We start from the raw sequence: 25214 nt of genomic DNA, 5'->3' as shown, positions 1-25214 counted from the left end.
CTCCTCTACAATGAAATCAGATACGTAAAAAAAAAATAAGGTCCACACCAAACTTATACAGTTAGAGTCAGCAAGAGGCGAGAAAACCGCCGCCGCCGGCTAGGAAGAGGAGATCGGAGGGGCAGCCGCCTTCGGAGGGCAAGGCACCCCGACCGCCGTGCGGGGATGGGATCCGGTGCTTGTCGTCCACCGGTCGGTTGCAAGTCAAACCTCTCCGACGAGGAGGAATGGTTGGGGGTTGGAAGGGGTGAGCGAGGGTTTCAAGTAAAGCCGTGATTGAAATTCTTCTGGCAACCTCAATCAACTACGCCGGTAAGAGGGATCGGAAATCCAAGAAAACCACTGTTTCCCGTGTAACTTACCAAGGGAGAAAAGGACGGTGTGTTTGGGGATGTATTGGTAATCCGCAGCTCTCTCTCCTCCGCTACTCGATAGATTTCCGAGGAGATTGAATTGAAACGCGCTTTTATATATACTTCACTTGCCTGCCATTGGCAATGACGGCTATTTGGGTTCTACCATTATGGGCCAAAATTGAAACCCGCTTTTTAACTTTGGGTCAATTTTTTATCCGGGTAGTAACGTGGTTTCCTTTTGGATATTGGGCTACCGTAATCGGACCCGGGTTGACGAATCGCAGCCTTGAACAATTTATTAGATCAATATATCACACTAACAATTAATTCTGATGAGTTTTTTGATAAATAAGTATCTTATTTATCGTAAAAAATGATGCAAATGATTCAATTCGATGCTTTATTTACATTTGTATATAAGAGCAATCAAATTAATTTAAATCTCTCAATCGATTCATTAAATCCAAGCCCAAATATTTACAAATGTGGGCTGGTGAAGGCGGCCCATCTTAAGCAGTCCAAACTTTGGTCTTGGGCGGAATTGAGAGTAAACAATAAAGCCTGCCAAGTAGAAGACACAATACAGAAAACTTAGGCCCAAAGGTACTGTCAGCAAGTATCCAACTAATCATTATCGCTTCCGCTCCATCAATTCAACCATTTCTTTAAACGAAAACACTGCAAAAGAATGAACTATGCGCTGTCGTTTAAAAATTATGTTGGATTAATACTATTTATTACACTCATGTAAAATTATTATAAAAATTTTAAGCTTTGATCACTGTTAATCAACATTCATTATATTGTCTATGATCAAAACATTTCACAAATTTTTAACTGTGGCTAATGTTTTGGTCTTACTTGCATAAATAATAGCTAATAGCTATTGTCAATTACAGTTAATTAGTATTCATCGTATTTTTCAGTTACTTCTAAACTCTTATAGCTTTCGCTAGTAATTGCTTTAAACGAAAATAAATTTTACAAAAAAAAAAAAGAGTTTCTTGAACTTGAATGCAAAATTATGGATCGAAGTTTGATAAATTAAGGTGTGGATAAGGTGCACTTGGTTTGACCTTCATTATATCTGACCATTTCCCAAATTATATATATCTCCACAATAACAACGAAAAATTAATAAATGATCGCAATCACTTAGATTTTCCAAGATCTTAGTTAAATAGTAAATGCAACTTAATTCCAGGTTGCCCCACTATTCATATAAGTTTATGGTACAACGTTACATCTACTCATCTACACTTATTATTTTTAATCATACTATAATCAATTTTCAAAATATTTCCTGAGTAATATCAACTATATATATATGTATATGTGTGTATAAATCCATAAGCTCTAGCTAGCTGAATAAAGTTATGGATCAACTGGAAAAACTTGAAACCAGCACTCCAATAAGTTCCTCAGCTGATAAGTTTTTCAATTTTTTCAGAAATGATATGAATCAGCTTTTGAATTTAGTTCCTGGCAACTTCCAAAGTGTTGAGCTGATTCGTGGAGAGGATGGCTCTGTTGGTGCTGTCAAGCGCTGGAAATATGTCCTCGGTATATCTCTCATTTTAAATTTTGAATTTCCACCCTTTTCTTTTTATGATTTTCTTTTCGATCCTATCATTGATACAAGATGATATCACGTCTTGTATTTTATTTAATATATATAGAAATATTTTTATTGTCTTGAAACAATAGTATTTTTCATCCTGTAAATTAGAATTTTTGTATTTTTGGTTTGATTGGTTACTGAATTCTTACTTTTAATTCCATAACTTTAAAAGAGTAGTACTTTGGTCCCATGTCTAACTAAAAGTGCTATTTTTTTAAAGTTACGGTACCAAAAGTGAGAATCTTGTAACCAATAAGACCAAAAGTGTAAAGACCCTAACAAACACGTAGTAAGCACACTTTCTGTTAAAGTATCTGACGGAAAGGTGTAATGTTTTTCTGTGGGACAAAAGGTGCTATTTTCAACAGTTACAGGACCAAAATCGAGACTTTCATAATCAATTAAATTAAAAGTAAAAAGACCCTAAATTAGGGGATGAAAAGTACTATTTTTCCTTTAAACAAAAAACGAGATGCAACAGATGTCAACTAGGGTTTATATTGACCTATGAGATATGGTTTATGTATCTATATGCGGCATTATGTGTTATGGTGTATGGTACGTAGGAGAGATTTCACTAAGTGTGGACTTGGAGACAGTGGCGATAGATGACGGTGCAAGATCTATTACCTTCAAGGCAGTTGAAGGAGATGTTTTGATGCTATACAAGGCGTATGAGTTCACAATTGCGGTGAATGATGGGTTGGTGGTGTGGACCATCTTCTACGAGAAAGCCTTCATAGCTGCCCCTCCTCCGGATGCTTATGCTGCCTTTGCCATCATGGTTTCTAAGTTGGTGGATCTTTACCTTCTCACCCATTAATAAACAAGAAAAACAAGTTTAGTCCACGAAATTGGGTTCGAATCCCACTATGGATATGCAATATTATTTTACTACATAGTAGGTATTTGTTGTTTACTGTAATAGTAAGCACATGTTATTTAGATTTCACTTATATGATATTGTTGATTACGATATAATTGTTATAATTGTCTAGATTTTGATGTTTGAAATAAATTACCGTAATCGAGTTATTTCAATTAAAAATAGTTATTGAATCAAATAAAAAATATTCATAATTCGTATTACCACTCAAAACAAAATATATGTATATATGAGTGTGAATCATTTGAATGAAGCAGAAAACAATATTATTTAAATTTGTTTGAATTGTTTTCGAATTTAAAAAATTATATTTGAATTTAATTTGATTATTAATCTAATCAAGTTGAAATAAACTTTAATTGGATCAAACATTAATCGATCTCAAATAATTTAATATTATTAAGTACATTTTATTATTTTTACAGTAATCGAATCAAGCTTAAACGGAGTTTCAAAGCTTACCGAACAAAAAATTTGTTCAAGTTTGGTTTAAATTTAACAAATCTATCCCAAACGAAATTTGATTGATCAATTTCAATCAAATTAATATCGAGTAATTCAATTTATTTTTCAATCGTACATATATAAAATCTCTGAGAGCAAGAATGGATATTGGAAAGTTGAATTTTCAATTACAAAATAAAAGCAATAGCTTCTAGAATTTGAAATTTTAGGCATTGTTTATGCATAAAACTTCTATGAATTTACAATCATGTATTTGAATTCCCTAAAAAAAATATGGATATTAGTTTATTATAATAGCAATTGATATTTCATTATTTGTGTTTGGTCATAATTGATTTTTAATATTAGTTGGGTGATGATTGATCCCCGAATGGAACTGCATACTCAATTATTTCAATACAAAATTTAGAAATGGAAAAAGACAGCATTGACTTTTAAAACCATGAAATATGTATTTTGTGCTATATCTATTCTTGTTGCAATATCAGTTTTTGATATCTGCTATGGCGAACAATTGTTGTTTGATAGACTAATATACGATTTTATTATAATGTCTATATAATTGTATGTGACTCAAACTAATCAATACCTTATAATTATAAATTAAATTATCAACTTTTGTAAATGATATGACTAACGATTTGATCGATGTTCGTTGCATGAAGTATTATTCATTTTGACATTGGATAAGCCTCATATATGATTTTATATTGAAAAGGTGTCTCGCTGGGATGAGATATTGGGCCTTATAAGCCGCCCAAACACTTCATCTGCAACCAATATGAAATATTTGTTACTTCATCAGCCCGTACGCGAAGGGCTTGTGACGGGCACATAACCTCTTGTTCCCACAGACAACGCGAAATAACATGAATTATGATTAGATCAATACTTCGTTGACGCAATGTATTATTGGCTTTGATTTCGTATGAGCCTCAATATTTTGTTCAGAAAATGCGTCTTACTAGACAGAGGAGACATTAAAGGTATAATGATTTCTTTATATATTGTTGTTGGTACTTGATTTTATTATAACTTAATTTTCGTTATTGTTTGTTGTTGCTAGGTTGAAAAGTTGAGATTTGGATATTATTTGGGTGTATTTGTATGGCATAATGAGTAGAATATTAATTTGAGTATAAAAATTCAAAAAATTGTCAAAAACTAAAAACATTATTAGAGAGGGAAAATTCTGGAGTTTAGATCAGAGATGAAACTTTGTCAGGGTTTATCAATGGAAGTAACAAATAAGAATTTTCCCCCTAAAAATGGAATTGCAGACAAATGGAGAAAAAAGTTTTTTTGATCGACGATTCAAAGACTTTGATTTTATGAAAATAGAGACGATTTGTTTGTGACAGAATCAGAGACGGAATATTTTCAATTTCAAAAATTTAGCCACCGAACCTTCAACCATCCTGCAGTTGTAGATAGGTCCTGTTTACACAGAAACTGAATAAATTGAATTTACATAAATTGCATTGCTGAAACTGATACCTGATGTGGTGTAACAGTTTACACCTTCAAAATAGTATATTAATAACATATTTTCCATCAAAACCAGAACCTTCAACATAGTCTATTAACAGCACACTTATTTTGAAATAAGATTTTTTTATAAATTATAATTGTATATATTATAAGTATATTTTAATAGTTATAAATTAAAATAATTATATATTAATAGGCCTAGTTTGACCGGTTGACTAGGAGGGGCATTTTAGTCATTATTTTTAAAACAAATAGGCTCAAATTGACCAAAGGGCGGTGTGATTATTTATTCATAACATAGGAGTGATTTTTTATATTAAAATTTCATAGGAGGGTTTTGATATTTTTACATATTATAGGGGGTCAAAATGAATTTAATCCATTTATCTTCATGTGATATTGAAAAAGAATAAATTATCCTCATATAAAAAAATAATAGCAATTTTCCCCCCTCATTTTTTAAAGTATAGCAATTTACATCCCCTTTTAAGGAGGTACATTACTTCATTTTGAAAAACACATGGGGTAAATTATTTATTTTTAAAACACAGGGAGGTAAATTACTACTTATTTTTTATAGAGGGTAATTTTCTCGTTGCAATGTCACAGGGGGTTGTTTACAGTTTTTCCCAATATCAAATATGAATAACTAACTACTAACTATTATTATAGAGATTTAATGCAATTTACATCTTTTGATATTGCAAATGAGCAAATTATCCCCTCTAAAAAAATAATAGCAATTTACATGTTTATGCTTTCCAAAATGAAGCAATTTACAGGGAGGTAAATTGTTACACTTTAAAAATTATAAGGAGTTATAGGGAGTACTTTGATGTATTATTAAAAACACATGGAGGTAAATTACTATTCTCTTTTTATAAAAGGATGATTTACTCATTTACAATATACAATTCATAAGGGGTTTGCTTCCATTTTGAACATTATTAGAGTAGACCAACATTACTATTACAGTAAAACAATAATTACACATTTGTAGGATTCGAAACCATAATTTTTAATCATCAATTAAACTAGATTTCATTGGCGGGACGAACATATATATAATAAGATATTATCACACAAAATCATATATATATATATATATATATCATCCTGAGAGCAAAAAAGAATATTGGAAAGTTGAATTTTCAGTAATACATTGAAATAAAATCAGCAACTTCTTAATTTAAAATTTTAGGCATTGTTTAAGTAACAAATTAAAGTCGGGATTCCTTGACCTACGATTTTGTATATCATATATGAGTTCCGTACAAAATATAAGTGCTGACCTATTTTAATAATAATTGATATCTCAATATTATTAGAGCTAGTGATAGTATAAAGAATAATTTATTCATTTACAATATTATAGAGATATATTGCATAAATCCCTTATTTTAAATAGTATTTCGCGCTCTAGACAAATCATTTTAATTTGTTTATAAGTGGGATATAAATACAAAATTGAGAGTATAAATTATTAGAAATGAATTATTTTTGGACTAGCTAGTAGCAAACTTGGGGTCTAGCATTTTTTTGTTTTTGGTAATAGAAGTGATAATAATATAATTACATCGATATTTTAATAAATTGAGTAATTATTGAACAATATATTGATTCAATTAGTACAACAATATAATAATTAAGAAGTATGAAATAAATTATAATAAACTCACATATAAAGTGATGAAATAAAAATCCACACGTTCAATGGGACTCGAACTGATCATGGCATTAAATTTATTCATGGAATCTCAATTTTAACCACTAGCGATGAGTTGACTCTTATAAAATATTAATTTAATAATGTATCTGAGAGCTTCATTCATAAAATTAAATTAAAAAGAAGAAGAATTAAAATATATGCTATTATAATATGAACGCTATCCATTTAGTTGAAGATAATGAGGTATTTTTGCTCCAGTGACATAGATAGAATCGTTGCACAAGTGAGTAGGCAGCTTATAGCTTTTGATTTAAATAAATTTAATTTAAACAGTTTGAAAAATTACTTACTATTTGCAATTTTACCAATAATTGTTGCACAAGCGAGTAGGTAGCTTAAATCAACTTAATTTTAACAATTGAAAAATAAAAATTGTAGAACAAAAATATTATTGTCAACGATAAATTGATAAATGCTTATTTTAAATATTTACGGACATCCTTTAGTATAGCATGGATTTGAACATGTATACACAAATAATTTTATTTAATTTGTTTAGTTGGGATTACTTAAAAAGTATGATACGAACTTCAATTGATTAGGTAATGAATGATCAAGTTCTGGAGGGACCGTGACTGACATCTAAGGGATTAGTAGCTTATATTCATATTTCCCAACCAAAATGTTTTAATTAATTAGGTAAAATTCATGATTCACGTTGCATTCAATAATTCAAACATTAAATAAGTAATATAATTAATTACGTTATCAAACTAGTGCATAGTTTCCGGGTCTATTGCATGTATTTTTATTCTTCAATTTAGTTGTGATGATAACAATTTTTTTTTATTATTTATTTCAATTTTAGTTGTTCCTTCATTTATCCAAAGGGCTGCTGGCTCTATGCTGGAGTAGAATAGATTAATCAACAATAATTTCATTTCATTTATTACACATCACATAACAAATTTGGGAAAAATGCTATAAGTGGCTTTTCAATTTTTGGATATTCTATCCGCTTATCGATGCGATAATAAACGTAAATTTTAATAATATAGACAAGTATCTCATATTGATTGCAAATGAGAAGTTAATTGAGTGATTTCTAAGTCTTAAGGTATTCTATCTCTAGCGAGATTCCTTTTTAAAATAAAATCTTGAAGCCCATATGAAGTCGGGGCGGACAATATGTTTTTTCCAATGATAGAAGTATAAACTTGTCCTATATGATATCTATATATATATATATATACACACACAAACACAGAAGCAATTATATATGGATATATTTGAATTAACTGAAAAGGGGCGTAACTTCAAATGTATTAGGTGAACAAATCTGGGGCGGGACCTAGAGTTCCTTCAATCTTGATTCACTGTCGAGGATGATTCACGTTGCTACATTAATAATACAGATATTAAACAACTAGAAATTATCTATTTCTGCATCTTAATTTTCACTTTTTTTTTCATATATATATATAATAAGGCCTATTTCAAGTGGTAATATATAGTTCTGAATTAAATAAAAATACGGATATCAATCTAATTTTATATTCAATTTTTCGACATTGAACATAAGATTTTATTATATAGGTATCAACCATTTAATTATCTTGACACAACAAGGTTTGTTGACATGTTCGAAATATCATGTCAACTGCACTCCAAGATTTTAAATATGAGGTTACGTACAAATTAATATTATATAATATCAATATAATCTTATATTGATATTTTTGACATTGAATATGAAATTTGGTATATAATTATTTGATATTGCAAGGCTTGTTGACATTGTAGAAATGTTGATACCAACTGCTCTTGATTTGTCTCCCCCCAACATTCAATAATTATATTTCGTAAGTCCCACCTCCATATCATAAACCAAGTTTAAATTACAAAAATCAGGATAAAAAATAACCACCACTTAAATTATGAATCTAAAATTATATATATATTTTTTAAAAATTATCATAGAAAATAATTTTTTATTATCATCATCATTATTATTATTATATAAAAATAATTGTTAAAGTATTAATTATTAAATAATTCTTATCTATTAGTTTATGCTTTTAAATAAAGTCATTCAACAACAATCACTACAAAAAAATGCAATATTTAAACATGGTTAATTGACATGGTTAAAAACAAAATAATCGTAGTAAATAGTCATTGACCATGACCATGCAACGGTTATTAACGGTGGTATCTACGAGGGTAGCTAAAATATTTGCAGTCACGGCAAATATTGCCATGACAAAAAAAAATTATAAAAAAATTATGTTTTTGCGTCGATTTTATTTATCCATGGTCATAAAAATTATTTACCACGATTTTTAGTCCGTAACTATTAAAAATTATAATCAATAATTATTTTTTTCTAGTAAGTAATCACATCATAATTTCAAGGTATCAATTGATACGTTAATATATTCTTTAACATCAATTATCAAATTACTTATAGTGAATTCACATAAAATGTTACAAATATAAACACATTTAGCAGACCTCCATAACAATCAAATTAAAAATTATATTAAAATTTCACATAAAAAGTGATGTGAAAATAACCACAAATTTAATGAAATTTAAATTCGTGACTTTTTAAACTTGTCCACACGGCGCATCAACCTTAACAATCAAACCAATACCTCACTGATAAAGATAAAACATCCCAAATTAAAATCAAAGTAATTAAGAAATTATATGTTGCAGGGAGAACTGAATAATACCTGAACGCCATAATTTATGTTCATTGAGGTGCTCCAATTAATTAATTAATTAATTAAAGGATCACGAATCAATAGCTAAGATTTTCTTGGATTTGATATCAACCATAAGCAATTAGTCTGAATTAGGTGTAACGTTATATCCATAGACAATTTAATAATCAATACTCACAACTATAAATCCTCAAGAAATTGGTGCAGTTCGACGTACTAAATCAGTGGTATCAACCCTTGTGCATTAGCTAAGAATTATTACACTGTCACAATGGCAAATCTGATAGCCGACAGCATTGTCGCCAGCTGTCCAATAAAAAGTCCAGCTGATAAGTTCTTCAAGTTCTTTAGGTACAGTATGAATGAGATCGTCAAGATATTTCCGGCAGCCTTCACCGGAGTTCAGCTGCTCGAAGGAGAGGAAGGGACTGTGGGTTGTATCAAGCGCTGGAATTATATTGTTGGTGAGATTATACGTAAACATAATTATTGAGATTATATTATATGATTGATTACTTTTCTAATTAAATTATAAAATTGTCATATATATATATATATGTGCAAATTTAATACTTGTTAATTATGTTATTTGTTACACCAACATAATAAATATATTATAATTGTCACGTAATTATAATATCACCAAATTTGATTTGAACTAAAATTTTCCATACTAATTAAGTATAAATAGACCTGGCGCTGCCTATCAGGAGTATTAAATTATTACATTCGATCAAACTATCATATCATGGTCACTCAAGATTGATTTTACTAGAATATATTTACGTTTTGTGTTAATTATAATAAAAAGAAAACTACTTATTAATTATTTATACTAGAATGACTACAAAACTGTTATTGTAAAATTTTAAATTTATCCCATTATTAAATATAATCTAAGATAGATTGATCAAAATGTAATATTATATCGGATTCTAAATTCAATAAATTTTTCTCGTGAAAGCTCATGATTAAAGTAAGAAAACCCTACTTTTTCATAATTTGTAGTAAAGCATTTTCTTGAATAGTCGATGAGATATAACCTGCGAAGTTGAATTTTCATGATTACAAGATCATATATTTGAACTCACCGACCTGATATATGCGATATTATTCTATCTTAATAGTGGTTATTAATTGTTGTACTTTAATAGTAGGAATTGATTAGATATAGCTACACTAAAAGAAAATTGTTTAATAGAAATGAGAAAAAATTGGGGTCGAAATAATTAATAAGTAAAACTCTCGTTGCTAATCTATATTATCTAATACAAAAAATTTACTTGACAATGAATTTAGCAAGAAAAATTAATTAACTTGCTACGAATTTAGCAACGAGCTGTTTAAATGATACATTAAATAATGTAGATTAGCAACAAAAACTTTACTTGCTAATTAGCTCGACGCTGATTTTAGCATCAAATTTTTTCAGAGCTATGATCATTTTTCTTGTAGAACAATTTGATAGTGATAACTAGTATGATTGTTATAGTTGTTGGTAGTTGCACTCATAAAAGTAATAGTTCATCACTTGCACTTAATAACAAAAATACACACACATTTTGTTAAACAATGTTTTTTTTTTTTTTTATGTTAATGGTACGTAGGCGGAATTCCACTGACCGCGACGGTGAAGATAGAGGCAATCGATGAGGCTGCAAAATCCATAACATTTGCTGTGCTGGAAGGAGACTTGCTGCTGCTGTACAAGAGCTTCCAGGCCACACTCACCGTCAGCGAAGGTTTGGCCAAATGGACATTTGTGTTCGAGAAAGCTACTCTGCTCACCCCACCTCCCGAGCTCTATATTCCCCTCGCAGTCACTCTCTGCACTCTCGTCGATGCTTTTCTTCTCCTCAACTGAGAAACCCTGTTCAGATGCTACAACTGAAGCTTTCTTGAGTGTGTTCAAATCTACCACTTGTTTGAGTTGATTATGTCTATTTCCAGAATTCTTGCTGCTTAGTGAGAATTTTATCTTTTTATCGTGTGTGGAATAAACATCCTTGATCTACATACTTGTCTCTTGATTTCCCATTTATGCACTCTTACTATATACCAAGTATAGTAATTAGGTGCATCCACTGTTTAAAAATTATGATAAATTAATACTTGATACTATAATTTAATAAATCAAAGAAAAACTTAAGTATTAACCGTATTTTTATCTTAAGTTTTACTATAACCAAAATATTGAGGTAATTGGTTTATTTTCTTCAATTTATAATGTGCCAAGAAAATTACCACTATAAAAAAACTGTTCAATAGTAACGAAAAAAAATATTAGCGTTGAGATAATTAGTAAGTAAATTTCTCGTTGCTAATCTACATTATCTAATATAAGAAATTTGCTTGCCAGTGAATTTGCAAGGAAAATTAACTTGCTACAGAGTTAGCCACGAACTGTTTAAAAGAAATATTAGTGGCCTTTTACGTTTGTCAAAATACATTAGCACGTGTGCTACACCTTGGACTCGCAGCGTCTAATTGCTATAATAAAATTTTCACAAGTAGGTAATTTTGTATTCTTTAATATCACAGGAGTATCATGCACATTACCCATATCACAAGGGGGTGCGCTACATTTTTTTCTATTAAGAATATTATTTTGATATGTGTTATGTGATTTATTATTTTTAAAACTGTAATTATCGTACATATTCCCAAATATAGACAAAAGTAGATTTTTAATTCTATAGGATAGGTGATTCAACACATTTAATCCTCTACTTTACAAGATTTTTAAAATGATCCCAAAAAATTAAAAAAATTCGATACATATAATACATGACAAATTATATATCAATCACATAACAAGTAAAATAAAATTTGCCATGATCAGTAATTATAAGTAAACCTTGCTCTACCTATCCAGGGAGTGTTCACCTATTACGTTTTTTATTATGACTAATGTTTTGTTCTGATTTGCAAAAGTAGTGACCAATAGTCTTTACTTAGCCATGGATATTTAGCTTTGGGATGTTTCAATTTTCGTTAAGATAATTAGCCAAGAAATCATATTTTTGCTAGTAGTAATTAACTAATATAATAATTGGACAATTAATGCCAATCTATTATATAAGCTTAGTTTAGATTTGGCAATTCATAGTAATTAATATATTATTTTTATACCTTTATTTAATGATAAATAATGTTCATTTAATTCTTTACCTTTTAGTAACAATTCAGTAATATTGTAATTATAATAATATTAATGAAAAGAATATAAGTCACAGTATTGCTATCAATAGTTAGTGAAATATATAAGTTACTATGGTTAATGATACTCGTATTTTGATACATCTCTGACATATGATTTATTTACACAAATTATTATTATTTTTTGAAAACTTACATTTACATTTACTAGAAACGTCTATATTATTTATACAATTTTTTTCTAATTTTTTTAAAAAAATACTCATATATTCTTCAAAAATATCATCATCATTATATAAGCTACTTTTATTTTTTTTTACTGTCAATGATGATATTTATAATTATATAAAAAAATTATTTTACTGTAAATCTAATTACATCAGTAGAAAAACAAAAAGAAAAGAAATTTGGGACAGTGATCATGTGAGTATATAGTTTGTCATGTAGCAGATAGTACAGACAAATGCAATGAAGGGCGAAATTGTGTGGTTTTCTATTTTTGTCGTTTCCTTCACTATTCATACTAAAGGCTCCAGAAGAGTACCATTTACTGACAACAGTTAAATCATTTATGTAAGATGTAGTTGTCGCCGATGGTATAAAGATAAGTATACAGTGATAGTACATCTATATGTTTATATATAGTGATAAATATACTCATTTTTTGTAATTATACTGTGATTTTTTTTGGATTGAAAAATTATATTTAGTATTTTTAAGTTTTGTTTTTATTTAATAAATAAATTTTTTTATTGGTTAAAACTTATCGAATTTGCTGATATTAATAAAAAATTTATTTATCTCTCGATTGACTTATTACTGATTTATTGTAAGTCAGATAACTTTTTTTATAACTAAATTACCCTCATACTCTTCGCACTTTAATACATGTGATAGGTACATATCTTCATTGGTATTAGGGAAGTTTAGTTAGAAAAAAATTATTTGACCCGCAATAAGTTAATAATAAGTCAATTGAAATAAATATCAATTCTCATTTATTATATTAGCAAATTTAGTGAATTTTCAAGAAAATCTATTTGTTAGACGGAAGCAAACTTCAAGGGTACTAGATCCAATTTTCCAAACTATAAAGAATTTATGTATAATTACATCAAATCTCAGAGGAGAAACGTGTAATTATCTCTTACATTTAGGATAAATTATATTTAAATATTCTAAATTTTAATATAATATTATTTGGAAAATTAATAATTTAAACCAGTAATTATTGTATTTTACTTGTACCACTAAAGTATGCACTATATACAAAACAACAAAAATTTAAACTCTTACCTGGAAAATTTTTCAATAAACTGATTAATTTGCCCTTATTTTAGAAAATAATATCCATATAGTTTTTTTCATTCTTGTTCCTCCTCACTTATCGCATGTTATTTAATGTTTTTCCTTTTTATTTCACATGATTTCATTATTTAAAACGTTTATCTCTTTGCACTATGGATTTTAGGATTTTCCATCTCTAAATTAAAATTTCTCGCTACAAGAAAAAAGTAATATATAATTATGGTTAATTATCATCGTTAATAATAAATAATTATTGATCACAGACACAAAATGAATGTTGGCTGTAATTTTTGTCAACATGACTAAAAACCTTGATAAATATTTTTACCATAGTTGTTAGCTGTGGCAAATAGTTTATTTATGAAAGAACTAATTTTTTTTATTAATTTTATTTAGTTATAATTAATAAAAATTATTTATTATAATTTTTAGCCATAATAATAATAATATTATAGTCAATAATAATTTTTTTCTAGTGTTTTGAATTAGAAAAGTCATCCAAAGTACACATCTTTGTCAACTGTTTGTCTGGGCCAGGGAAGCTTTATAAATGAATTACTGACAATTGGACGGGTCCGGAAACGAAATCATACGGGGATCGAAAAATTATTGAAATATTTTTTTAATATATTTTATTAATAAAATTTGATTAGTTATATTTAAAAAGATAAATAAAGACAATAAACATGTTCAATAAAAAAGTCATAATATAAGCAATTATTTTTTTTTTATAGAAATGCTAATTATTATTACATCAATATTAATAAATTATAAAAGACATCGGTTCTATTGATAAATTCATAGTACGATAAACTAATATTACAATAAGCTCAAATTTAAGTGAGACAAATATTCATTTCAATAAATTCAAATTAAATAAGATAAATATTCACATATTTAGTCGGACTCAATTTTTCTACTATTCTTGTCTGAATATTGGTAATCAAACATGCAATTCTGCAAGGTATTCATTTCCCGCTTTATTGATTATATACTAATTATTAATTTTTAAATAATTGTATAAGTCAAAATTTATTATTAATGTGGAACGATATCTACTCTTAAGTTAGCACTTCGATACTTAAATTAATAACGGTTTATGCAAAAATAAAAAAGAAAATTTTAAAATAAAGTGAGAATAATGATGATATATGATTAAAGATGACAAATATTCGTGCGGAGTGCAAATTATAAGCTTAAAATAGCTTAAGAATCGAGAGAGAGAAGTGCAAGAAAGTGAGAGTTTAAGAATAAGTATTTAAGTGTGAAACCTGTCCCTAAAAACTTGTACAATTCAATCAAAATCAAACTATTCTCTTTTTGGGCGACTCTATTTATATGCTTATATAAAATTGAATATGGAGTCAATTGCTGAGTTCCTATACCATTGGAAAGCTCTTTGAGTCAGCTGTAATCCGCATCAAACTGTTGGTGATATGGATCAGTATTGACTGAGATACGTGAAGTGGATTATATTATGCCAAATCTGCCTATATTTTTAGAAATTAGTTATTATGATATTTTCCAACTCATTTCTCACCAATCTACTTTGAGCCACCTAAAGATATTTTAGGATGATGTGTACAAAAATCTTGGCAAGAATGACATGTCCTCCTAGCTGTATGATGACGTGTCCAACTGAAATAGACTTATTTCTTAGCCCTGTCAGTTCAAGAAAGTAGCAAGTAAGTCTATGGGTCTTTCTTCCCTTTTGATGGGCTTTATCCGTCCTGCTGATGCGTAAACTAGACTCTTAGCTGGATGGGCTAGTATATCTAACTTGTGAGCTTGGCCTAATAATTTTAGGGGGCATTAATAGCAATTATTGATAGGCATAATTTAATTGATGAAATTGAAGTTACACGATAGAAAAATTTTGAGTTCGACATCCACCAATGTGTAGGTACATCCATTATAATAGTAATTATTACTCATATTGATAATTAACACATATTAATTGTTCATTTTTTAAATTTATAATATAATTATAACCGACTGATTAAAAAAAAAAAAACTATAACAACTACTTAATCTCATTTCTTTTCTTTTCTTTTCTTTTTTTTTTTGGGTGGGGGGCCTTATGTTACAAATTGTTCTCATTTATGTCACCCGTGTTTGCATGTGTAATTGTTATAACTTTGTTCTTCATTTATGTCTCCTCTGTTTGCATGTGTAATTGCCTCTGTTTCCATGTGGAAATAAAGACTCGATAGATGACCGCCCTGGGGTGCCCATCCAACACGGTGGCTGCTCAACACCTGCCCCACCCCACTTTTATTATTATTATTCTTTTATTTATTTTTTAAAATTTTATAATATATTATTCATTTTTATAGTTGACTTTTCCATACAGACAAAGATTTTTTTTTTTCCGATCAGCATTTCACCGATGAATAATTAAATTTTACTGGCTTCTGATGAGATTTTACGTAAAGTACTTTCTTGGGGGGTAAGTTGTAATATTAGTAGCTAAATAAAAAAATTTCTGTTATGGGAAAATAAATTTGTATTTTTGTGATGAGAAGTCAAACATGAAAACAAATAAATGTATTATAAACAAAAGAAAAATAAACAAAAGAAAAAAATTATAAAACCAACCTGGGTCACGTGTCAAGCACCCACCAAATTGGATGGGCGTCATCTATAGAGCCAAATAGGAAAAATCAAAGACAAATGAATTATGGTCTCATTCTTGAATTTTCCGTGTAAGACAAAAGTCATCCAGTATTGAGGTTGACATGTGTAGTCCTGCGCCCACAAAATGTGACACTTCACTAACTCTTGAATCATATTTACTTAAGTTTCCTTTGGTGGAAAATTATACCTGCCTATAACGTGAGTAATGTATGTAAATTCATTACAATTTATTGAATTTATTGATATTAATAAAAAATAAAAAAAATTATGTTTAACTTTGACAGATTTATTACTGATTTATAGCGGGTTAAATAATTTTTTTATGACTAAATTACCTTAGACATCTTCACGGATTAATGCATGTAAGGAGATATATTTTTACCGTTTAAGGATAATTTAGTCCGAAAAAATTGATTGACCTACAATAAATCAGTAATAAGTCAATCAAGAGTAAATATCAATTTTCATTCAGTTTTTTTGTTAATATCAAGAAATTTGGTGAATTTTGACTAGTTAATAAGGCAATTTATTTGTTAGACCGAAACAAATCTCAGGAGAGAATAGTATAGCTATCTCCATAATTAATTGTCCCATAAAAAAGAAACTAAGAAAAAACATATTTCAACGAGATTCGAAAACAGCGAAAATCTCACAATATAATAAAACGATTCAATATTTTTCCTAAATTAGAAAATAAAATTAGTTACACATGTCACATAAATTAAAAGCTCCTAAGGATCTAGAGGAAAAGGAGGAGAGGAATGGTGTAGAAGATGATAGATGGGCTGAAAATTTGTCGCAAAAGGCGCTTTTTATAGCTTCGCATCCTCTCTTGCCTTCCTTGTAGAGGGGAGAAGAGGTAACTATTTTCTCTAAAAGTTAGTCTGTTTTTCATAGCATGTTCAAATAGTTCAGTTTCACCAAATCTTCACGAACTTTTACATTCAAAATACATGTAATTAAATTAATTTAAATAATAAATTTATTTCAAAATACTAGAGATAAATATGAATAAAATGATCAGATATTGTATCTCATCAAGAATAAACGAGTGAAGTTAAGTCCCGTAGCTTTAAAACTTCATGATTTGAGGACTTTTTCAATCAATTTGATTTTGGGTAAAATTGATTGAAGCATCCTAAAATTTCAATTTTTTTTAGTCCTGTAATTATAGGGAGTGACAATTTTAATCATGTTGAAATCAATTTTGCAATTTGATCTTTTAATTAAATTTTTTTTGAAATTTTAGGACAACTCCAACTACTTTTTTTGAAAAATCATATATAACTTACACATAATTTAATTAAATTGAAGATCACATCGAAATTGGCGTGGGTTGTCCTAAAATTGCCAAATCTTTGAAGTTGTGAAATTTGAGTTCAATAAAATTGAAATCTCAAATTTTTACATTTTATCCTATTTGAGCACAATTAACTTCTTGGTTTCCTTTCTTGACATGTTGTTGTCCCACTTCCATCATTACATATGTCCGGTTCAAGAAAAGGAAACTTCGCCGAACGTGTCGTTCAGAAAATGAAGTTCACCGTACATGTAGGGTACTTCCCTGGAAACAAACCTAAACTCTAGGAACATCATCATCATGTTCTTTGAATTATTAGACTACAGAGTGCTACTGGAGAATGGTTAGAATTATCATTTTTACACTTTATTTCCTAAATAAGGGAATAGGATTATAACTTCTCTTTCAATATATTTACGCTTTTGATCCTCAAGTTACAATAATTTTTAACTTGTCATTATTAAAATTTAGTAACACATTAATATAAAAATAAATTTTTTTTCGATACATAATGAATGACCACTATTTAAATCAACACAATCAGCTATGGTTAAGCAAAATCAATGTATTTTTACCATGGTCAATTAATATTTGCCATGAATTTTAATTATGACCAAGATATTTGTTATGATTTTAACTATGGTTAATGCCTTGGCAGTCGCCAGTGGCTGTTGTGAACTTATGGTTCTCATGATAATATTTTTCATTTTGACCATAATAATTAAAGATAATTACATTTGCACCTCTTGATATATGGTTTGTTTACACAAATCATCCCTATCTTTTAGATAATTATACATACACCCACCAAAATATCATTATCACTTACACAAACCACCTCTTGCTTTTTTAAAAAATTACACACACACACCTCCTAAAAATATTAGCATCATTACACAAATTATTCCTATTTTTTTACTACCAGGCATAATTTCTGTAATTATATAAAAGACAAAAATTAATTTTCATAAAAAAAGCATCATTCAAGATATGTAAATATAATTATTCCAAATAATTAACTATAATAAAAAATTATATTTTTTTTCTATTGAACGTCTGATAACAACAAAATTCTTATTGCAAACCTACTAACAATTACTTTTACCATCACTATGTTGAATATATAGATAGCATCATAATAGAAATATTCAATCTTCGATAACTGGATATTAAAGAGTAAAAAATAATTATACTCGGATTGAATTTTTTATTTAAAAAAATGATTCAATTTTCTATTTCATTTAACATTTATACGTACACCACTAGTAGTCATGAGGGAAACAAGCCATTATTTCGCCAAGGAAACAAGCTGGCCTATTTTTTGGCTAATCATGTGTCACTATCCCCCGCCTCTGATGAATCAGGTGCAAGGCGAACTAGCAGGTCTGATTTGGCCAGACTTGTAGCTTCCGAATTTTCAGGTTTCTTATTAGATTCTGATTCCCTTTTCTTGAATTTTTTGTAAAGAAAGTAATTATTTCTTGTTTATTGTTTTTAAAATGTGTTTAAATAGATAAAATCTTCATGTATTTTAAAAATTCAGTTAAAATTCGTCTATATTTTAAAAATATACTAAAAACCCTCTTCTGATTTCTTAAATGTACCTTTTATCACTCTGCTCCCTTAAGTATGCATAATTAACGATGTTAACTTATTTATAAAGTAATCGTTATGCCCTCACTTATTATATATTATTCCTTATTTTAATGACTTTTGAATTATTTTAGAAAGAGTAAAAATTCCTAAGATCTGATCGACTTATCTTAATTATGGGATATTTAACATAAATTATAAATAATTAAATTATTATTTGTTTAATACAAATTTAATAAAAAAATTAATCCTAACCACCACCACCCTCTCCACCCCTGCCGCCCCTAGTTGCCTACCCCACTTGAATCTAGTTGGCGCTGCTATCCTGAAGATCAGATTTGGGCAATAGCGACCCCGCTAGATTAGAGCAACGCTTGGTGATGGTGTCATCGTCGTCTAAATTCGAGGAGATGGCGACACCATCGCCCTTCTCGGCCCCTACCACCCCGAATTTGAATAAAAATAAATTTTTTATGTAAGGTTATAATTAAAATTAAATTAAGAAAAATTGAGTTTTTAAAAAAAGCTTTAGTTTTTTTAAAAAATATTAAAAAAAATTGATTTAAATTTAAAAATCATAAAAAAGGTATTAAACTTTTCATTGTAAATAGATGTAATAGTAATTAAGATTTAAATATTATTTACAGTAAATAATACAATTTATTAAAAATATATTTAAATTAGATAATAATTTGAATTAGTTAATAAATATTATTGTTATTATTAATTAACATTTATATTGATATAGATTTTTATTTGAAAATTAAACCTCAGTATATTATTTTTTATTGTGATTTTTATTTAATTTTTTAATTTAAATTATAAATTTATATATATTTTTTCGCATTTTGATATTTCAATAAATATAGTTAAGAATACAAAATTATATTTTTAGAAGGGATGAAAATGAAAAAAAAAAACATCACTAAAAAAAAGGTTTAAACAAGTGATTTTATGGTGATAACATAATCTAGAAGTATTTTAGTTAAAATGCCCAACATAAGGTCCAAAATGCCAGCAAAACACTACCAACTACACCACTCCTGAATCCAATACACCTTCCATTCATTATCAACGAAAAGAGTATTTTTAACTGAATTTTATAAAATACAGGAGAGTTCTTTTAACTATTTTAATAAAATACATAGGGCTTAAATGGATTTTAGTCTTTTAAATGTACATGAACGCCTTTTAATTTATTAATAAATAGTTAGGGATCCGTCAAGCTTCTCTATTAAAAATTACATATATATACATATATCACGTGTATAAAAATGACATCATGCATTTTTTTAGCGAACACAAATATAACAAATGTTATAGGAGAAATAAAAAATATATAATATATTTATTACTTATACGACCACAGTCATGCCACATCAACACAAACAAATATATTAAAATCACTCTCAAATTGGAATTTTAGCTCAAACTCGGCACCCTCCAATATGAACTAATTATATAAAAAGTGCAATTCATTTATTGTACAGATAAAATATCTTCATGTGATGTATTTGCTCTGTATTTAATTTAATTCCACCAAATTTGAGAAAGGCAAAATTTTCCTTCTCAAATCCTGCAAAAGCGCCAATTCTGATCATTAATTGCATGAATTAATCATTGATCATGAAAGTTTACAAGTTCCCAAACATCAACATCTCCCCACAAACTACTGAACCCACGTTCATTGACGTAATTATTTGACGACAACAACAATGGTTCCATCTGGGGGCCGTCGACGTCGGAAAAGGAAAGCGTGTTTAATCCATCCACACGATTTTCAGTCAATTCGAGCAAGTTGCTCCACCACTGAAAGCATTCATCTGCTGCTTCATGTGATGATGAATATGGCGGTTGCGTGCTCTTGATCAAATTTGCATCATCGTTTTGCAACGGTGATGACGGAGATGTAGACATCGGCTTCTTGTTCTCGGGATTTTCATGGTTTGTTTTGCTTGGTTCACTGAGCCAAGCAGCTCGTGCAGTTAATTGTGATTTGGAGAAGGTCCAAGGTCGAGGTCTGATGATGTTACTCTTAGTGATGTCTTTCTGCATGGTTTTTTCCTTGCAACTTCCGCCACCAGATAATTTCTTGACGTGGGTGTTCCAAAAGTTCTTCACGTCGTTCGCTGTTCTTCCGGGAAGTCTACCAGCTATCAATGACCATCTGTGTCAAAATACAGAGTTTGAGATGAAAGTTGAAATACGTAAGTTTTAATCAATTACTACGCAGCTTGCGACCGTCCTAGTTCATGACATGGTTGCTGGATAATAGAACATTCAGCCCATTATAAGTTCGGCAACATCCATCAATCACACGACAACAGTCTTTCAATTTATCTTGAATATGTTTGATCACTCGCCTTAAACTAAATGTTCAGTTATTCATAGCAACTATTGTAATATGAAAACTTGCCTGTTGCCTAACAACTTGTGAAGTCTTACAATGAGATCCACTTCGTCTTTCGTGAATAAACCTCTTTTAATGTTCGGTCGGAGATAGTTCAACCATCTCAGCCTGCAACTCTTCCTGCACCTGTTTAGCCCTGCAAATTTATTTATTTTTCCCCAAAAAAAAAAAAGGAAAAATGATGAAAATTTCAACAAAATCACAAGCAAATTCCAAAATAATTTTTTTTAAAATAAAATTTGAGTTAGTAAATTACCAGCTTTAATGGGGACTTGGTGCCATTTCCCTTCTCCATGCTTCTCGATGCACTTGGTTAGCAGAACATCTTCTTCTTTCGTCCACGCCCCTTTTCTCAACCCGACTGCTTTATGTTCCATGAATCCTATGATTTATACAGTGATCAACAACGTTAAAGAATGCGAAAAGGAGAATATGGAAGTGTTAACATCGTACATGCATGCTGCGGTTCTCTTCCATGTCTACACACGAAGTGTTCACAGATTTAAATAAGTTTTTGGTTGCCTTCCGAGTTAATTTGTGATCTGTCTGACGTGCGTATTTCACTGCCACAATTCAGATACTCCCGAAAAGGTTTCAAGTGTATCCTTATAAATTAACCCATATATTCTTACAAATGTGCTGCATTCGATATTCAAGAAAGAGTTCATAAATTTCAATACAGAAGACTTTAAGTGGAGAAAATCTCCTCATCATAAGTTTTAATTGTTTCTTTTTAATATTAATTGTCCGTTTAATTTAGATGAAAGTTAAAAATAAAATATAAACTTCGAGATATATAGTGATGATTATTTACCATCTAAATTATGAGACTACCATACGCTATCCTTCAGGCAAAAGTCGGACAAAAATAAAATATTTCGACCAATGAACATTATATATCTTGGAGAATATATATGTTTGGATATAATATGAGTATGTAATAAATTCAGTTGATTATGTGATATGCAACGGACATTCGGTACGAGATAAAGTGTAGTGATTCATGAGAGTACGTGTTGTAATTAAGCAAACACTGTAAGAATTATTTTCCTTAAACTCAAAAACAAAAGTAATACTTCTAGAAAACAATATGTATTGAGATGGAATTCTGGGACAAATTCCTATTGTCATGCGCTTATCGCTCCCAAAGTACTTTTATTAAGGGTTAAAGGTTTTGAATTGACAAAAATGAACACGAATTTCACCAAATATCTGTACGTAGTGTACGTTATGGTGCGTGGGCTATTGTGTTACATACAGAGAGTGCAGCATATACTTGGTTAACATTTATGTCTTTTGAGCAGTGAGGGAAATCTATTAAAGACTCTTCTACTTTTACCAAATCAAGTACGTAATTTCATATGCAGCTGAAACAACCACGAAGAGGGTTCCTTGGCCGTGTATTTAGGTCTGCAGAAAAGGCAACAGCATTTTAAGGTCAGCAGTGTATTCTGTTTTCTTGTATACATTTTGCTTTAAGGTCAGCAGTATGTTCTGTTTTCTTGAAAATAATTAATTGGACCAAATCAAATTTACTTCAACATTTTCTTGTTCAATTCATTAATTTATAACCTGATAACACGTCAGGTTTCCATGTTCTAATATAAATTCTGTTGCATTTTTTATTCCATTTAATATATTGTATACATTCATGCCGTTCATGTATAGTTATGAATATTCGTTATTGTTTGAAAAATTATAATTACCATATTATAATGTTATATGGAATTGTGTAATCCTTAAATTAGTTTTGGAATTGTTAACTTTGTCCTTGTTCTTGATGTATTTTTAAAAAATATATTAAAAAATTATAAAAAATCGAACGATATGGATGTAAAAAATTATCTATATAGTCCATAATAAATTTAAAGATTTTAAAAATAAACAAAATTATGATTCATAGTCCGTAAATGCTTTTGGTTAGTTCACCCCAAAATATAGGTTTCGAATGGTGATTAACGAATTGAACTAATTGTTAGACGGTCATTAAAATCATGAGGGTATTAATAATTTTTTAAATAATAAGGAAGTATTTATAATTATGTCAAACCTTGGGAGTGCTCGTTGTCAATTACGTAAAAATTAGGGAATATTTCACTTTTCATATCCAAAGTATATCCGTTTTTTAGTTTTAGTACCGCAAGTTTTCAAGTTATCAGACTTGAAGCCTAGAGTTTTTAATTTTCATCAGTCTAAGTACCATCTGTTAAGTTTACCGTTAAAATAAACAGTTATCCAATTTTGAAGGAAAAATTAGGCAAAAATTTGTCTATGTAGAGCATGTTTGAGTTTCATTTCATTCAAAACACAAAAAATAAATCTATTTCATTCATTTCAATTTCATAATTGAGGATAATAATTTTTAAAAAGAAATACATATTGTATTCAATTTCTATATATATATATATATATATATATCAATTTTACTGAAAAAAAGCACATTTTTTTTTCATTTTTCTTTTTTCTTTTTGCTTGGCCATATTTTGTGTATTGAATAAAATGGTAGCAAAAAACGCCTTCATCTAGACAAGATTCCGCTTAGTTTTCCTCCAAAATTGGGTTGACTTTGTTTTAATGGTCAATCTAATAGAGGGTACTCAGGTAGATGAAAATTAAAAACTTTGAGTGAATACTAAAACTGAAAAACTTTGAGTGAATACCAAAATTGGGTTGACTGTTTCTTTACACGCAAATGCATTTGAGTAAGTATATCGTCATCGTTACAAGAGTAGTTTGGTTTGAAAATATTTGTTTGACCTATAATAAGTTAGTAATAAATTAATTGGAAATAAATATAAATTTTCATTCAAATTTTTTTACTAATATTACAAAATTTGGTGATTAACTAAGACGAGATCTATTTGTTAGATAATATATATATATATATATATTAAACGTATTAAATGTAATTTTTTTATGATTTAAAAATATTCGTGTAATTACACCAAATTGTTAGGAAGGGTGGAGTAATTATATATCCCTATGTATAAACTAATGTAATTGCCGCAATGGGAATGAAAGTACCACATAATGGTGTATGTAGGAAAAACATGGTTTGAATTCGAGGTTCTCAAAGTGGAATCTAATACGTAGGGGTGTGTATTTTTGGTTAACCAATTGAAAATTCAATTTGTATTGAATACCGAATAAAAGATTCAATTTGATTTTCAATTATTTTTTTTAACAGTTCAATTCGATTAACCAATTGAACACCCCTAATTATGAGGAAAAAGCAAATAATGTGTATAAATTGGTCCAAGAACCTTGGCAATTAATATGGAAGGAACTTGTTACTTTCTCTCTTTTCAAATAATGTGTTTAAGGCTGAGGTGCCAATAAATTGACATCATGGTTTTCGAGTTTATTTATCTTATTTAATATAAATTTATTATAATTTAGTTAATTATAATATATTTTTTGTATTGATCGAATTAATATATTATTAGCTTATTGAAATATAAATTAATACAATTATATGATTGTTACCTAGAAAAATAATAATTATGTACTAGCAATTTTAAAATTTAAAAAAAAAAATATGAATTATAAAACAAAATGAATTATAGAACGAAATGATACCTTTAAAAAAG

General features: G+C 28.8%; 4 protein-coding genes across 4 annotated transcripts in view; 2 read left to right on the top strand and 2 right to left on the bottom strand.

Annotated features, from left to right (window-relative positions):
- LOC105177885 (GDP-L-galactose phosphorylase 2) overlaps window positions 1-459 on the bottom strand; it is a gene marked incomplete in the record, with an annotated part of 3686 nt that extends 3227 nt beyond the window's left edge. Inside the window, 1 exon segment of the mRNA XM_011101170.2 lies at window positions 1-459.
- Window positions 1695-2995, top strand: LOC105177884 (MLP-like protein 34). Its single transcript, XM_020699229.1, has 2 exons — window positions 1695-1919; window positions 2544-2995. Exons 1-2 carry the CDS (start codon window positions 1733-1735, stop codon window positions 2798-2800), a joined length of 444 nt encoding a protein of 147 aa, XP_020554888.1. The 5' UTR covers window positions 1695-1732; the 3' UTR covers window positions 2801-2995.
- Window positions 9421-11233, top strand: LOC105177883 (MLP-like protein 28). Its single transcript, XM_011101168.2, has 2 exons — window positions 9421-9681; window positions 10825-11233. The coding sequence occupies exons 1-2, from the start codon at window positions 9489-9491 to the stop codon at window positions 11079-11081; spliced, it is 450 nt and encodes a 149-aa protein (XP_011099470.1). The 5' UTR covers window positions 9421-9488; the 3' UTR covers window positions 11082-11233.
- LOC105178338 (transcription factor MYB90-like) lies at window positions 20660-22082 on the bottom strand. Its single transcript, XM_011101804.2, has 3 exons — window positions 21881-22082; window positions 21631-21760; window positions 20660-21381 (listed from the first exon to the last, which is right to left on the bottom strand). The coding sequence occupies exons 1-3, from the start codon at window positions 21999-22001 to the stop codon at window positions 20832-20834; spliced, it is 801 nt and encodes a 266-aa protein (XP_011100106.1). The 5' UTR covers window positions 22002-22082; the 3' UTR covers window positions 20660-20831.

This window comes from Sesamum indicum, linkage group LG15 (genome assembly GCF_000512975.1).
Source record: "Sesamum indicum cultivar Zhongzhi No. 13 linkage group LG15, S_indicum_v1.0, whole genome shotgun sequence".
Lineage (NCBI taxonomy): Eukaryota > Viridiplantae > Streptophyta > Magnoliopsida > Lamiales > Pedaliaceae > Sesamum > Sesamum indicum.
Note: the sequence above shows the minus strand (reverse complement) of the source record. Positions and strands in the feature narration are given on the sequence as shown.

Coding starts and splice junctions, on each gene's coding strand:
- LOC105177883 (XM_011101168.2), top strand. CDS start 9,489: ATGGCAAATCTGATAGCCGACAGCATTGTCGCCAGCTGTCCAATAAAA. Junction 9,682..10,824: donor GCGCTGGAATTATATTGTTG/GTGAGATTATAC, acceptor AATGGTACGTAG/GCGGAATTCCACTGACCGCG.
- LOC105177884 (XM_020699229.1), top strand. CDS start 1,733: ATGGATCAACTGGAAAAACTTGAAACCAGCACTCCAATAAGTTCCTCA. Junction 1,920..2,543: donor GCGCTGGAAATATGTCCTCG/GTATATCTCTCA, acceptor TATGGTACGTAG/GAGAGATTTCACTAAGTGTG.
- LOC105178338 (XM_011101804.2), bottom strand. CDS start 22,001: ATGGAACATAAAGCAGTCGGGTTGAGAAAAGGGGCGTGGACGAAAGAA. Junction 21,761..21,880: donor CCAAGTCCCCATTAAAGCTG/GTAATTTACTAA, acceptor ATAAATTTGCAG/GGCTAAACAGGTGCAGGAAG. Junction 21,382..21,630: donor CACAAGTTGTTAGGCAACAG/GCAAGTTTTCAT, acceptor ATTTTGACACAG/ATGGTCATTGATAGCTGGTA.